The 14430-nt window shown below is 43.9% G+C and overlaps 1 protein-coding gene across 4 annotated transcripts in view; it reads right to left on the bottom strand.

Annotated features, from left to right (window-relative positions):
• Window positions 1–14430, bottom strand: part of MYO5B (myosin VB) — a 288112-nt gene that overhangs the window by 147817 nt on the left and 125865 nt on the right. For all 4 annotated transcript variants that reach the window (XM_016164861.2, XM_036230035.1, XM_036230034.1 and 1 more), the window contains exon 4: window positions 12901–13045. In XM_016164861.2, coding sequence (XP_016020347.2) covers window positions 12901–13045 — 145 coding nt within the window. The remainder of the gene's footprint in view (window positions 1–12900; window positions 13046–14430) is intronic.

Genomic DNA, 14430 nt, shown 5'->3' on the forward strand with positions numbered 1-14430 from the left:
TTCATTCTCTTTCTGGATGAACAGTACGTATAATATTCTACTGTGTGGATATACCACATTTTGTTTATCCATTTTTCAGTCGATAGACATTTGGGTTGTTTCCATTTTTTAGCCATTATGAATAATACTACTATAAACATTCATGTACAGGGATTTGTGTGGACACATTTTCATTTGTCTTGGGTTATATATAATAGCTTTGTGAATTTTCTTAAAGGATGAGCAGTGAAAATCCCTTTTACTTTGAGAGCCTATCAAATTCTAATGTGTCAAAAGATGAGACATAGAATATTATTTAGAAACAATTCCAATCATTTTATTTCTCAATAAGCTACATTTGGTGATTTTTTTTTTTAAAGCAGCTAAAATGGAATACAAATCCCTTAACTATGAGGTGTTTTGTCCGGCAAATCAAACAGCACTCCTTTTACTTCAAAAGTTTATCAAATAAAATATTTCAAAAACTGTGATTCCCCTAGCCACTAGATTGATTTATTTGACTTTCCAGAGTCCTAGAAATGCCAATTAACATTAAAGTCTAATTAATTGCCTATAGAGATTTTGGAAAATTCAAGCATCCCGTAACATAGAAGTCAGTGTGGAGATTTCAGTGTAACTATTTAGGCAGCTTTGTTTCTGTTTCTTGCATGTGACCTCACACGAGAATTCAAATGGGCTACTTTAAGAGTGGGTATTTTCTCAGTTACTCATATGCTTTTGCTTGATGATACGTGTCCCCTTTCTAGTCTAACTTCCTTATGCTATAAAGAACTTTGCATTTTCATGTAGTATATTTTCTGCTTCTTTTAAAAGATATGTTAATTGGAAACTTATGTGCACGCAACAATTTGCACAAGGATGTTCGTAGCAGCTGGATTCATGACTGCCACAACTTGGAAGCAATCGAAGTGTCCTTGAGTAGGTGAATGGATAAACTGTGGTACAACCAGACAATGGAATATTATTCAGCACGAAAGAGAAATGACTTAGTAAGCTAGGAAAAGACACAGAGAAAACTTAAATGCATATGACAAAGTGAAAGAAGCCAGTATTTTAAAAAGCTATATACCTTATGATTCCAACTATATGACATTCTGGAACATGGGCAATGACGTAGGGACTAATACTTTGGGGGCGCAATGGCCCAGTGAGGGAGCAGAACAAACTAGGGTGAGGATATATTCATTCCCGATATCCTAGATGAAGACTGGTACCTCACATTTAAACTAAATGCAGCTACACTCTAAACAGTTCACATGCCAATATTAAGCCCTCGATAACCTCCCAGCAAACACGAGGTTAGGGGTACAGCTCTATTCTTAGTAAGAGTGGCCAATCGGAGAAGTCCCATGATTCTAGTATTCTTGGTATTGCTCTTCTGAGAAGGTTAATTCCCTTTTTAACCAGAAAGGACGTATTTTTTAAATCAGGTCATCGATCCTGAGGCGTTTTGTTCTGTGGTCCTGGGAATACAGAGGACCGAACACGTTTCTGTCATCTTTTGGCTGTAGGTGTCCCTCCTCCGGCTTCCAACGTTATTAATCTATGATGGGGGCAGGAGCCGGGCAGGTTCCAAAAGCGTTTGGTTTTAAATGTGTCTGCCATGGCTCTAAAGGACATACACACGGGGCTCTCTCCTGGACCCGCTTCATCACCAGCAGGCTCTCTGCAGCATTCCCCATGTGCGGAAGGGTTCTCGCACTTCCCAAGGCTCTGCTGTCGGCAAAGATCAGGTGGATTGCCAGAGTTACACAGGTGGTTTCAGCAAAGTTCTCTTTCTGCCTCACACTGCACCTGGGAGTGTTTAATAAGTATCAACACCTGAGCCCCATCTGTTTAACTTGGCCCCTGGGGGTGAGGCCTGGGCACGGCTACTTTGAAACCTTCTCTGTGAGTCTCCTCAGCAGCTGCTGAGAATCACGGCAGAAGAGGCCGGGCATCTACCAAAACTGGAGGACCTTCTACCTTTTAACCTTGATCAAAATCCACTCTCAGATCCTTAATTCATGCTGACATGTCGAAAACAACCAAGTGGCACTTAGAGACTGGAGACACCATTAAAACCTGTGACAGATTCTTTTGGGGAGCAACAGTTCTGAATCTCAGAAATCATGCTCATCTATTCCAAAAGTTTCCCAAACACTGGTCCAAAGACTTGCTCCTTTCTGAATCAAATGTGGAGTTTTAAAAAATAGATGATTTGGTCCTACCCTTGAAATTCTGATTCAAAACAGTCGGGGTGAGGGAGTGTCACTCAGAGATTCCAATGCAGGGCCGTTAGGGGGACCACTGCTAATTCTGTCCATGGGCAAGGCCAGCCAGTCTTGTCCTGGATTCAATTCTCTCTAACTCCATGATAAACAACCTTCCCAGGGCTTTCTCCTTTTTATTTTTAAGCCAAACAATGTCCATTGTTGTGTACCTCTGTCCTAATATAACCAAGGAGCTACTAAAAATATAGTGCTCTTTAACCCAGTCCGAAAAAATGACACTGGCAGAGAGACAGTGGCCGTGCACTCCGAATTCTGTCTCCAGTGATGGGGATGCGCTGCCCTGAGTCAGCCACTGGTCCTCTCGTCCTCCTGTGGCGCACCGACAGGAACCCCTGCGGGTGGCTGGGCGACAGCTTCTCCTCTACGGACCATGAACCAGTCTACAGACGTTTCATCTGTGGCTTCAGACACTCCCTGGACACTAAACTAGTCATCTCTTTTGCACATGCACCACTATCAGCAGGGAAAACCATGAGCATGCTTCCCCAAGATGCATATTTATGAATTACTTTCTGTGCCACTGTACCAATAAATAGACTGTGCCCATTATAAAAGAAATACAAACGTTATTCTAAATACTAAAAGAATGTGGAAAAATAAATTTATATTTTTCCCACACTCCTGTGAATTATATTCCAAAACCGGATGTGCCCTAGAAGTTCGAAGGCCACTGCCCGAACCAGCTGATTCACCACCACAGGCACAGAAGTGACCGAGCCTCACTTCTGACCACCGCGAAAAGCTGCTTTCGGCCTCGGCCACACTCTCAGTTAGTGGTATGTGGGAGGCTGTCTTTCAAACAACTGCCTGTGAGACAACTGAACAATCTTTTAGTTCCTACGGTGTGATCTATAACGTTCCCTCGGCGTAGGCTTACGACGGCGTCACTGTGAGGGCAGCGCTCTGCACATTCTAGCACCACTGCAGGGGCTGCTCAGCCAGTAACGATGCGATTTCCAAGTGCAAAACTGATATTCGTTGGTTTTCTGTATATGACAGTTTAGATGTAATACAGTTGAGGCTATGGTTCCTCCAGACAGGCTGGCAACCATCTATAAATGTCTATAATTCTAAGCTGAAACGTAAACCTATAAAAACGTTCAAAAGAACTTTCCTAGTCACATGGAATTGCCTTCCTTCCACTGCTCGCTTGGCCCTGCTCTCAGAGGGTGACCTGTAAAGGGAATCCCATGCAGCTCAATTCTCCTACCAGCACTTCCTTTGGACACTGTGAAGTGACAGTGATAAGATATCACCTATTATTTTTCATCACTATTTTCACCACTGCCGCCACTAGTACCAGAAACTTAATTGAACATTTACTCTGTGCCAGAAATCATTCTAGGCACTTTGCGTTTATCGACTCATTTATTCTAGCAATCTTATGTGTTACGCATTGTTATTTATCCCCATTTTACAGAATCAGGCACTGGTGCAAAGTGAGGTTAACCTAAGTTGCCAAGGTCACACATCTATGTTCTGAGAACTCAGGAAGTCTTGACCTTGGACACCGAGCTGCCTTGGTTCATGGTGTTTTCTTTTCCTACTAAGGCACAATGTGAGACCGTTTACAGCCACTCTGTCGTCTGGAATATAAATATAAAAATATGCGGTTAAAAAAGAAAGAGTGGTTAACATGGCATGAAAGGCATTACCGTGATGTAAACAGACATGCCATTTCATCCCGCTAGGCTTCACGTTTTATTAGCTTTTCTCACCGAAAATTATTTCGGACACCTTGAAAAACTAAATCTTACTCGCACGTCGCCATCACTATGAATTTCAAAAGACACTCATGTGGGGTGACAAGTTTGACTCTGACGCCGGAACAAGGCTGTGTAATGAGGACAGTGAGTGGCAGCCACAGAGTTTGCCCTCACTGGGTACTAGCCGGCAAGGGACTCCTCTTGGCGCTTCGCACGTGTGAACCTGTTTCTCTCCTGCACTTGAGAAGGGAAGTGAATACACACAGCCTCCTGCTGAGGACACGGAGGTGCCTTAAACCAAAGAACTTGACCGAGCTGGAAAACGCAAAGGAAGCGGTGAGGCCGGGCTGCTGGCTGGGCTCCACGCAGGCCACCTCCTCAGACACGGGCACCCCGAAAAGCACATCTGACCAGCCCAGAGTGCACAGGTCCCAACAAGATTTAAAAAGACAGGCGAGTACCTGACTAAATTGCTAGTTCTATCAGATTAAATTATTAGTAGCTAGAGAAAAAACTGCTGTCGGCGTGTTATCGAAACTCATCCAGATTAACATTTCTTAATCAGTGTGTAAGAGCAGAAGCAGCAGATTTGCTCCGTCTGCACATGTATCAAGCCAGGGAGACCTAATGTATCAGATGCAAAAATCTTGATTCCAAAGGATACGCTCGCTGAAATAATGGAAGACGGGGACAAAAGGTGTAATGTAATACGGGTAACTGTTAATCCTGCTCCGCACACAGAAAATCGATGGCACATGTGCAGGAGGAGGACGACACATCTTAAAAGAGGTACAATTCATAGTGACAGGAAGACCAGTGGTTGCTTGGCATGGAGGGATGGATTTCAAAGAAACACACGGAAACTTTTGGGAGCTAAGGAGCTATTCATTATCTGGATTGTGGTGATGGTTTCACAGGTGTATACATACATCAAAATCTGTCAAACTGTACATGCAATTTAATGTGTGTAACTGCAGTCTAAATATGTACAGTTTACTGCCAGTCAATTAAATCTCATTAAAGTTGTAATAAAATAGTTCTTCTGCATATGTGGATGGGGGGAGGGGGACAGAAATTTATTAAATCTCAACAATATAAAATGCCTGCCCGAAATTAATGTGATTTATAGGTTCCTCTAACAGAAATTCTGTATAAGTGGTAAGTCTTCACCTCACCCAGCAGACCATATTGAGAGGACCAAAATCAGAAAGACCAGCCAGATGGCTTCCAAGGGTGACCGCAATGGGAGAGGTCCACGAAAACCACACCAAGGAGGACGGGCTGTGGGGCCAGGGTTTGGGCCCAGAGTGGGGAGAGGACACACGAGAGCAGGGCTGCCACGTGGACGGGAATGACCGCTGCGCTGTGCACGGGGCAGAGCACAGACCCACAGAGCTCGGACCCGCAGGTGGAAGCAAAAGGAGGCCAAGGAGAGCACCGTGGAAGGGAGAAGTTCCCGAGATGAAGGAGGTGAAAAACAGGATACACCTGCGAGACAGGCTCACCTGTGTGGGGATGGTCAACGGGCAACCTAAGGACAAGTTGCCAGGACTTGGTCTCCCGAATCCTTATAGCGCAACCAATGTCTACCAGATTCCTGCAGGCTCTGATGCTATGATGCCCCAGGTAAAATGAAGAGTCAATATTAATCAACTCAAGTGTCTTTCAGCTCCGTGATTTTTGATTTGGGACTTAACTTCACAAGGCGCATTGGGTACATCACAGATAATCAACTCTTAGTAACATTCATGACCTCTGCAGTGTCACAGAAGCTAGATCAAGAAAATGGTCCAGTCCTATTCCTTTCTAAACTCACGATTTTAAAAGGAGATGGCAGCACACACTATCAACCTCTTTTAACATAACGGGGATGTCATCAGCCACATTCACGGTACAATTAAACAAACTCCCTCTATACTCAGACATTTAAACAATAAAACTATGATTTTAAACATGATAGGTAGAAATGTAAAGAACGATATCATAAGGGATTATAAAGGATTGAAAACTGCTGCAGACCTGAGTGCTGTGGCACCCCTCAGGGAGGGCGAAGGGTGCGTACTGGCCCACAGGGCCAGGCAGGAGGGCGTGTAATAGGACAGCAAGGTGACCAGGGAAGAGCAGGTACAGGTGTGCAGCACGGTGAAGAGAGCAACCCTGTGGACAAAGGGAAACTAGGCAGGGCACATTCTAGAAATAAGAGAGAGTGTCAGAGAGGAAATTAAAAGCTGTCCCTGTGTTCGGACATCTTGAGCATCTCCTGTATTTTATCCTAAAGCAAGCTGGTCCTGACGTGAAAGTATAATGAATGGGAAGGAAACCAAAACTTCATTCAAAACTGAGGGCTGACAGAAGTCACGGTTTCAGAATTTACTGTAAAGTTTCAGCAAGTCACTGCTCCCTAATCACTGACCTCCCCAGCGAGTCCAACGGTCACTGTACTCAACCACAGCCGATGAATCCGTCAGCTCTAACATGCATGCCCCACATTTCTACAGTGCTCAACGGCTTTCCAAGCTTCCTCATGACTTCTCATGGGGTCCAAGTCCCTCTCTGAGGCAGAGCCGATGCTCCTTAAAGGAGTAGGGACACCGAGGACGACAGAGGCCAAAGGGTTTGTCTGCACACACACCATAGGTGCATGAGACAGCACTGCCAGGGACAGACCCCTGGGCACTTGCGTACAGCAAATGACCTACAGAACGCGCAACCGGGCTCCCCTCCCATTGGCACGAGGATGTTCTCTCGCTGAGGACATGAGGCTCCATCGGAAAACACTCCACATCCCAAACGCCCTCCGAACTGCACAGCCACCCTGAACCACAGACCACTGTATGTAGGAAAGTGAGGAGGAAACTGACATTGGTCTAGTTAAAACTGGATCTCAAAGCAACATAAATTTAGGTCACCTATTAGAATTCTTTCCAAAAATTCTTTCCTAAAGATTCAAGTTCCAAACAGTCTGCAGCCTCAGAGATCCTAGAGAGTCCAGAGTCCATTCTCCGAGTATTCCATCCCTATGACCAGGATGATAAAGTTGTCAGTTCCATTTTTTTTTTTTTAACCTCCAAAACTAGAAAATGCAGAGCTTCCTCCTTCCGTCTCCCTTCTGTAATGCACTTCTGCGGCCAGGGATCTGTCCCCTTGCTCTGAGAGGGGCCGACGTGCTCGCTTCTGGTGTCACTGTCAGCAGAGGCCAGCCTCTCACTTGCATCAGCCATCATCCTTAAACTCCTCCTGTTTACCAAAGTGAAGTGTTTCTATCTGTTTTTCTTTCTTTTTTTAAGGGGGGGTGCAGTCGAAGTACTTTTTTCACTATGGACACTCATTTCCATACTGCTCCCCTGGAAGGCCTTCGAATTCTCTCCAACCTCTTCATGCTTGTGGGGACCCAAACTGAGCAAGATACCCAATTTGGGGACCTGACCAGGGTTGATAAATTAGACCCCGCCACCCCACAGTGAGCACAGGACCTCCTCCCCATCTTGAGGGACGCTCCCACCCACAAGGGTCTGTTCGTCACCCTCCGGCCCCGTGCCACAGGTGTACCTAGCTGCACACTCCTCCCTCAGGATCCCAGGCGATCGCAGTCCCATCTTTCACTATTAGTCACAGCTTGGCAACACAGCAGAGCCAGATGGAAATGTGTGTGCTCAATTACCTTGGCTACCTGAGCAAATAAATCTGCTTTGCAGCATCCCCACTCTCTTTCAGAAAAATAAACAGCTCAAAAAAGGGATCAGACCCGGCCAGCCCAATACCAATAAGTTGACCCAATCCCACCAGCAAAGCTAGAAAAATGCACTGAACCTCTAGCCTCACTGCAGAACCTCAGACCCTTTGAATCATTCAAGGGAAAGGTCTATCCCTGGACCTTCATGATGCCCAGAGCACCAGAGTCTGCTCTGTTCTGGGAAGACCACCTGACCAATGAGCAAACACCGCTGAGGGAGGCAGCATGGCTCCTCAGCCAACAGGCTGGGGCTGAATTCCAGCTTCTAGCTTCCCCATTTACTACCTTCACACTCATGGAGAATTGTTCGACACCTGTTAAGTCTCCGTCCTCCCTCACCTGCAAGATGGGGATAACAAATCTCACTTGACAGTTGTGAGATGTTCTAGGCCAGCATTTCCCAAAGATGCTGCACAGAACATTACTCCCTTGAGATAATACTTGAACACAGTTTTGTGTTTAAATATGATTTGCAAACCCAGCATAATGCATTCCCCCACCTTGGAGACTCGGAATGCATGTCAGATAACTGCTCTGAGAAGCCCTGCCGTAAAGGAAGATGCTCCACTTGATTAATCAAGGGTTTCCTAAACTCATTTGACCATTTTTGTACCCTTGGTTAACAAACACACTTTTCTCCCAAAGTTCGCCCCGGCCTTCACGGGCCTCTACAGTCTGGCCCACTCTGTCTCTAACTGTACAGCCTACAACTCTCCCCCAGACCCACTCACCACGCAGGTTAAACTTTCCTAGGTGCTGTTCCCTGACCATGCCTTTGTTTATAATAGCTTTTTTTGAGATATCATTCACACAACACACAATTCAGCCATTTAAAGTACACAAAGGGTGTCGGTACGTTGGCAGAGCTGTGCATTCACCCCCATAATTTTAGATCATTTTCATCATCTGCTACTCCCAAAACACACACCCACAAGCACTTATTCACCATTTCCCCTCAAACCTTCAGCCTTAGGCAACCACAAATCCACTTTCTGTTTCTATAGATTCGCTTATTCTGGGTATTTCATAAAAATGGAATCATACGATATGTGGTCTTTCGTGTCTGGCTTCTTCCACTTAGTTTTCAGGGTTCATCCCTGTGGGAGAATGTATCAGCATTCTGTTCCTTTTAGTGGCCAAATAATATTCCACAGTATGAATATACCACATTTTGTTTATCCAACAACTGAAGGATATTTAAACTGTTTCACTTTCTGGCTATTGTAAATAATACTGCTATGAATACTCGTGTATTAAGTTTATGCATGAACTTAGGTCTTCATTTCTCGTGGGTATATTTAAGAGTGAAATTGCTTGGTCACGTGGTAACTCTATACGTTTTACTTTTTGAAGATCTGCCAGACTATTTTACAAAGCAGCTGCACCAATTTACATCCCAAGTAGCAGTGTATGAAGATTCTAATTTATCAACATCCTTGCCACCATTTGCTTATATGTCTTTTCAATCATTGACATCCTAATGAACGTGAAACAGTACTGTTATTGTGGTTTTGTGACCATTTCCTTTAAGGCCCCACTTCTAAGGGTACAAGCACTCTATTCCACCCACCTAGATGCATTCTTCTCACTCTATGTATCCATCAAGATGCAGCTTAAATCCTACAGATTTCTTGGACCATCTTTGACAGTCACATCTCTGAACTCATTTCAAATGACCCCAGGCATGGCTTAGTTACGGGGCTTTCTGGCCTACTGATGTCTTCTTTCTCCAACAAGACTGTCAGCTCCTTAAGTGGGGTCTTACATTTCTTAATGTTCAGGAAGGAGCTTAGCAAATAACTGACACTTCACAAAGGTTCACTGATATGATTTAACGTGGGACCTGAGGCTAGACTTGGGGCAAGTAAAAATGAGGGAGAGAATATACGGGATCTCAGACTGGGAGGGAGGATTAGAAGGCAAGAAGTTCCATTTCTCACGGGGAACTAACTATACGTTCTCATGCAAAGGACAGAATTCACGAATTTGATGTTCCGTACCATTTTAACATTCTTAACTGTGAATCCCCACTTACTCACAAGTCTAGACTTGGTAAGTTCAACAAATCCTCTCGTTTTCTCTCCTCTTCCTTTCCTCCAGCACAGGAAGACTCTGCAGGAACTCCCAGGATGGGGATGAAGATCTGTATTTATCCCCTTGAGCTTTGACAAGAGTCATCCCCCACCTACCCACATACAACATCAAGAGATGGAGAGCCTCCCCCCCACCCCCACCCCACCCCCACTGTGAGCCACATCAAATAAAAACAGTCCCCAGCAAATTAAGAGAAAGAATTGCTGAGTCCGAGGCCAACTGCATCTCTAAAGACTGGAGGTCTTTAACTTTAGTTTCTCATTCCCTTTACTTTACCCCAGCTGTTAGAGACTTAGATTCAAAGCACACTCTGCTAGGTCATGGCTACTTGAATCCCATAATTATTACAACAACTACTGATGAGTCAGGAAAAGCACAACACAAAGTTGGCCAAGCACTATTAAATGAATGTGTTCCAGCATTTGAAATTGACAGAAAAGGCCCACATTGGAAATACAGCAAAACCTTTCCCTGCATTTGACCAATGGGTCTCCTCTTTCCTTGCACAGCAAGGATTCTGTCAGAGCTTCTAATGCATCTCTCAGGTCAGTAACAGAAACCCAGAGATGCTGACAATAGAACGTTCAAAAATAGCTCTCTCCTGCAGCCACACATGCTGGTTTTACACGTCTAATCCACGTTCATGAGCAAAAATTGCTGAGGAATTTCAGCAAAATTATTTGACTACACCCTGGGTCTCAGCACGTAAAATGACCATAAACTTTAAAGAAAACCCATATGGAAGCAGTTCTTGGTCCATTTTTAACATTCAAACCCCTTAATCGTCAAATGCATTATTACCCTAGACAAGATCAGATCACCACCACCCTGGACGTCCACATCCCCTCCCCTCTAATGAGTGTGAATAAGGACCCGAACAAGTGAAATAACCAAAGTCGGAATAACCACGGGCCCAGCTTCAGATGTGGGATAGAAGAATGGAGGCACCTAGTCAACAGGACCTATGGTGTGAATAAAGCTGGAGAGCAGGAGAGTCTCAAAGCTACAGGTGGATTTCAGGAAGTATTTGATAAAAAAGAGAAATGTCTTATACATCTGAGTGCAACTGGCAAAGAGAAGAGAATGGGTATGGAAAACCATCGGATGCCCGTGACATCCACGGAAGTGCTAGAGAGCTGCCGGAACTTCCAGCACGGCACGAAGTCATGAGAACCAAGCCACACTCGCCTTCTGTTTTAAAACCGTAAAGAAACCATCCCATAAAGGAGGAAAGACAGTCACCTTCGGATGAAGCAAATGAAGACTCAGCTTAAACGATTCTCCCAAGGCATAGAAGCTTGTCCAGACCCCAGGTCTCCCTCCACCGTGCCATACACTTGACCTCCAACCGTAATACATGAGCAGGGCTAGGGGCTGCAACACATTCAAACTCAGTCTGCTCTCCACACGATATGACCTTGATCCGCATTTTCAGGTACAAGGTATGCATCAGCAGATTACACCAAGATAAGTGACTCTTAGTCAAGCCCTGATAGCAGATTAATATAGTATGTGGTCTTTTTTATGGCATGTGGGAGGTCAAACATTGCAACCATTTTAACTCCGCAGTCTCTTACCATATTTTGGAGAAATAAAATGGTTATAGATCACTCAATTTTTAAATTGTTTAGTTCTCCAATCATTGCTTATTTTGAATATGGTCAATGTACAAGTATAATCAAGCAGACTTTTTAAATACAGATCTCCACAACCAGCAATAAAACATTGCAAATCAGTAAAGAAGCCTATAAAACAATGTTCCCTTATGGAAATTTAATTGGACTGAAAATTTACCCATAAATTCACTGAATAAACAGCCCACCTTAAATGGGATTCTCCTCTCACAGAAATTACTCACTTCTCACTAAATTAGCCTATGCGGCCCCCCAGCACTCACCTAAAGGACTTTACAACGAATGCTGCTAACTCCACCAGATGTTCTCTGGAGGTGGCAGGAAGAGTTGGCTGAAATTATCCAGCATTTTAGTGTCAACTGGAATATGAATTTCCACTAAAACTTTGGTAAAACTATCGTTGCCTACATTATGCCTCAAAAGTTCAAGACCAACACTGTGGTGGTGAATTTTATGTGTCAATTTGGCTAGGCCACAGTACCCAGACATTTGGCAAACGTTCATCTAGATAATTCTAGTGAAGTATTTTTTTAGATGAGATTAACATTTAAATCAGTAGACTTTGAGTGAAGCAGATTACCCTCCACAATATTGGTGGGCCTCATCCAATCGGTTGAAGGCTGTATGAAGAAAACACTGACCACCCCCAAAGAGAGAACTCTCCTGTAGATGACCTTTGGACTCAAAATGCAACATCAATTCTTCCGTGGATCTCCAGCTTGCCAGCCTTGAGCCAATTCCTTAAAAATCATCCACCCCCTTCCCCTGCTCTCTCTCTCCGCACACGCACACTTCCCCTCCCTCCCTCTCTACATTTGTTGTTTCCCTAGAGAATCCTGACTAATACAATCACCTAGCCTGTCTTCTGAGGAAATAACCTGGACCTATCCTTCAGAGCTGGGGGCAGGGAGGCGGGAGTAGAGGGAAGCGAAAATGTGATCTACCTACATGCCTAAACAGAAATCCACTTCCAGGGGAAAACCCCGAGTACCATCTACGCACGACTAGTAATTTGAAATTTCTATTTCAACCCCAAATGCTTGGCATCTCAAGACGCTCTCTAAGAGCCCTGGTTGCTTCAAAAGGGAGCCTTCGGTGAGATCTGTGAAGTGAATGGCAATGCTATAAAATAGATTCATTACACCAGGAGGGGAGGAGAGAGGCCCCCAAAAAATTCAAAGAAAGATGAAATGCTGAAATGCTAGGCATTTATTGTTCTGCTGAAACAATGAAATAAGTCTCAAGAGACACCAGTCTCCAAGGCTAGGTTTCAGTTCATCAGAATAAGATGAAGACATGAGGAAATGTGCTAAGAAACAGAACCTGGGCTCGTCTTGTTTCTAAGATCTTTCCTCTGGAGCCACCATTGCCGCCATTGAGCAAAAGCAGCAAAGGAAGATAGAAACTCCTCTTTCTGTCCCAACTACCCAGGAAGTCAGCTGGGCTACAATGACTCTTACCTGGCCATCTGCTTATATGCTTCTTCTGCCACAGCAAAGATGTGGGGGTCCATATCCCCCATGTTTTGGCCACTGTAGGCATAGATGACATCTTGTCCGTAGATTGGCAGCTGTTCATAAGGATTAATGGCAACGAGCACGATACCTGCAAACAGACAGCGCCGTCAGACTCTGGTCGCACAATGGCCACCTGGTGTCAGCTTTTAAAGGCCCCGTTCGTATGCATGGAGACTAAAGAATGATAGAGTAACAGGATGAGTCACAGCCAACTATCACTCAACTAAAGCAAGATGTATCTATATGTTTACCAGGCACAGGACTAGGCCCAGGTAGAGAAGAGAATGACAGGGCAGGCCTCCAAACACTCTAAGCATTAAATAAGCACACAGGCGTGCGCGCATGCACACACACTCACACTCACACGTGCATCTTGCATATAAATGTTCGACAATTTGAATTCACAAAACAGATATGTGCAAAGTGTTTCAGGACCAGAGGAAAGAGGATACTTAACTCTAACAGGTATTAGGCTTAAAAAACCATCTCAGAATTAAAATCTAGTAAAGAGACTTAATTTTTCATTTGAGTATGGGTTATCTTAGCTAAAATACAAATAACTTGTAGACAAGGAGTACAAGGTACACATCTTAAAGTTAAACCATGGCTCAGCCAGTTATTAACTGGGTAACTAAGGCAAATTACTTGAGTACCTCCATTTTCCAGCCTGTTAAATGGCATAATTGCATTTACCTGGATTATCCTGAGGATAAAATGATTAATAGAGAATGAGAACACCCAGCCCAGCACTTTGCATAGTAAGCCCAGAGTGTTAGCTATTTCTTTTTATCTCATATCACATTATATCATGTAATATCTTTCATATCGCCATTTTTTCATCTTATGTCCCCAAAAGGATGCAGTGCAATAATAGACTCAAGAAATACGTGGTGATTGAAGAATCAGTAACTCTTCTAATGTTTCGGATCTTCTTTAAAGGAATAGCAAGGTAAATAGATATTTGAGAATATAAAAAGAGAAAAAATACAAATTTGATCTTCAAGACAAGACAGAAATCCACATCTTTTTATTTCACATAGGTGCCTATTCTCGATGTCAAGAGAACTACTGACTGGCCTTCAAGAAACAGGAGCTTTTCCAGTCATGTGGGGAAGAAAAGACAGGACTGGGAAGGTGACTGCCAGGACAGGAAACCTCTCACACTGTGGTCCCTTGTGGTGTTTGAAGAAAGGGACAATCAAAAGAATGAGAAAACAAACCACAGACTGGGAGAAATACTTGCAAAAACCATATCTGATAAAGGACTATTGTCCAAAATATATGAAGAACTCAGGTTCGATGACAAGGAAATAAGTCACCAATTAAAAAATGGGCAAAAGATCTAAATGGACAGCTCACCAAAGAAGATATATTGATGGCAAATAAGCATCTGAAAAAATGCACCTCATCATATATCGTTATGGAAATGCGAATTAAGACACTAATAGATGCCACTACATGCCTAGTAGAATG

This window comes from Rousettus aegyptiacus, unplaced genomic scaffold (genome assembly GCF_014176215.1).
Source record: "Rousettus aegyptiacus isolate mRouAeg1 unplaced genomic scaffold, mRouAeg1.p scaffold_m13_p_12, whole genome shotgun sequence".
NCBI lineage: Eukaryota > Metazoa > Chordata > Mammalia > Chiroptera > Pteropodidae > Rousettus > Rousettus aegyptiacus.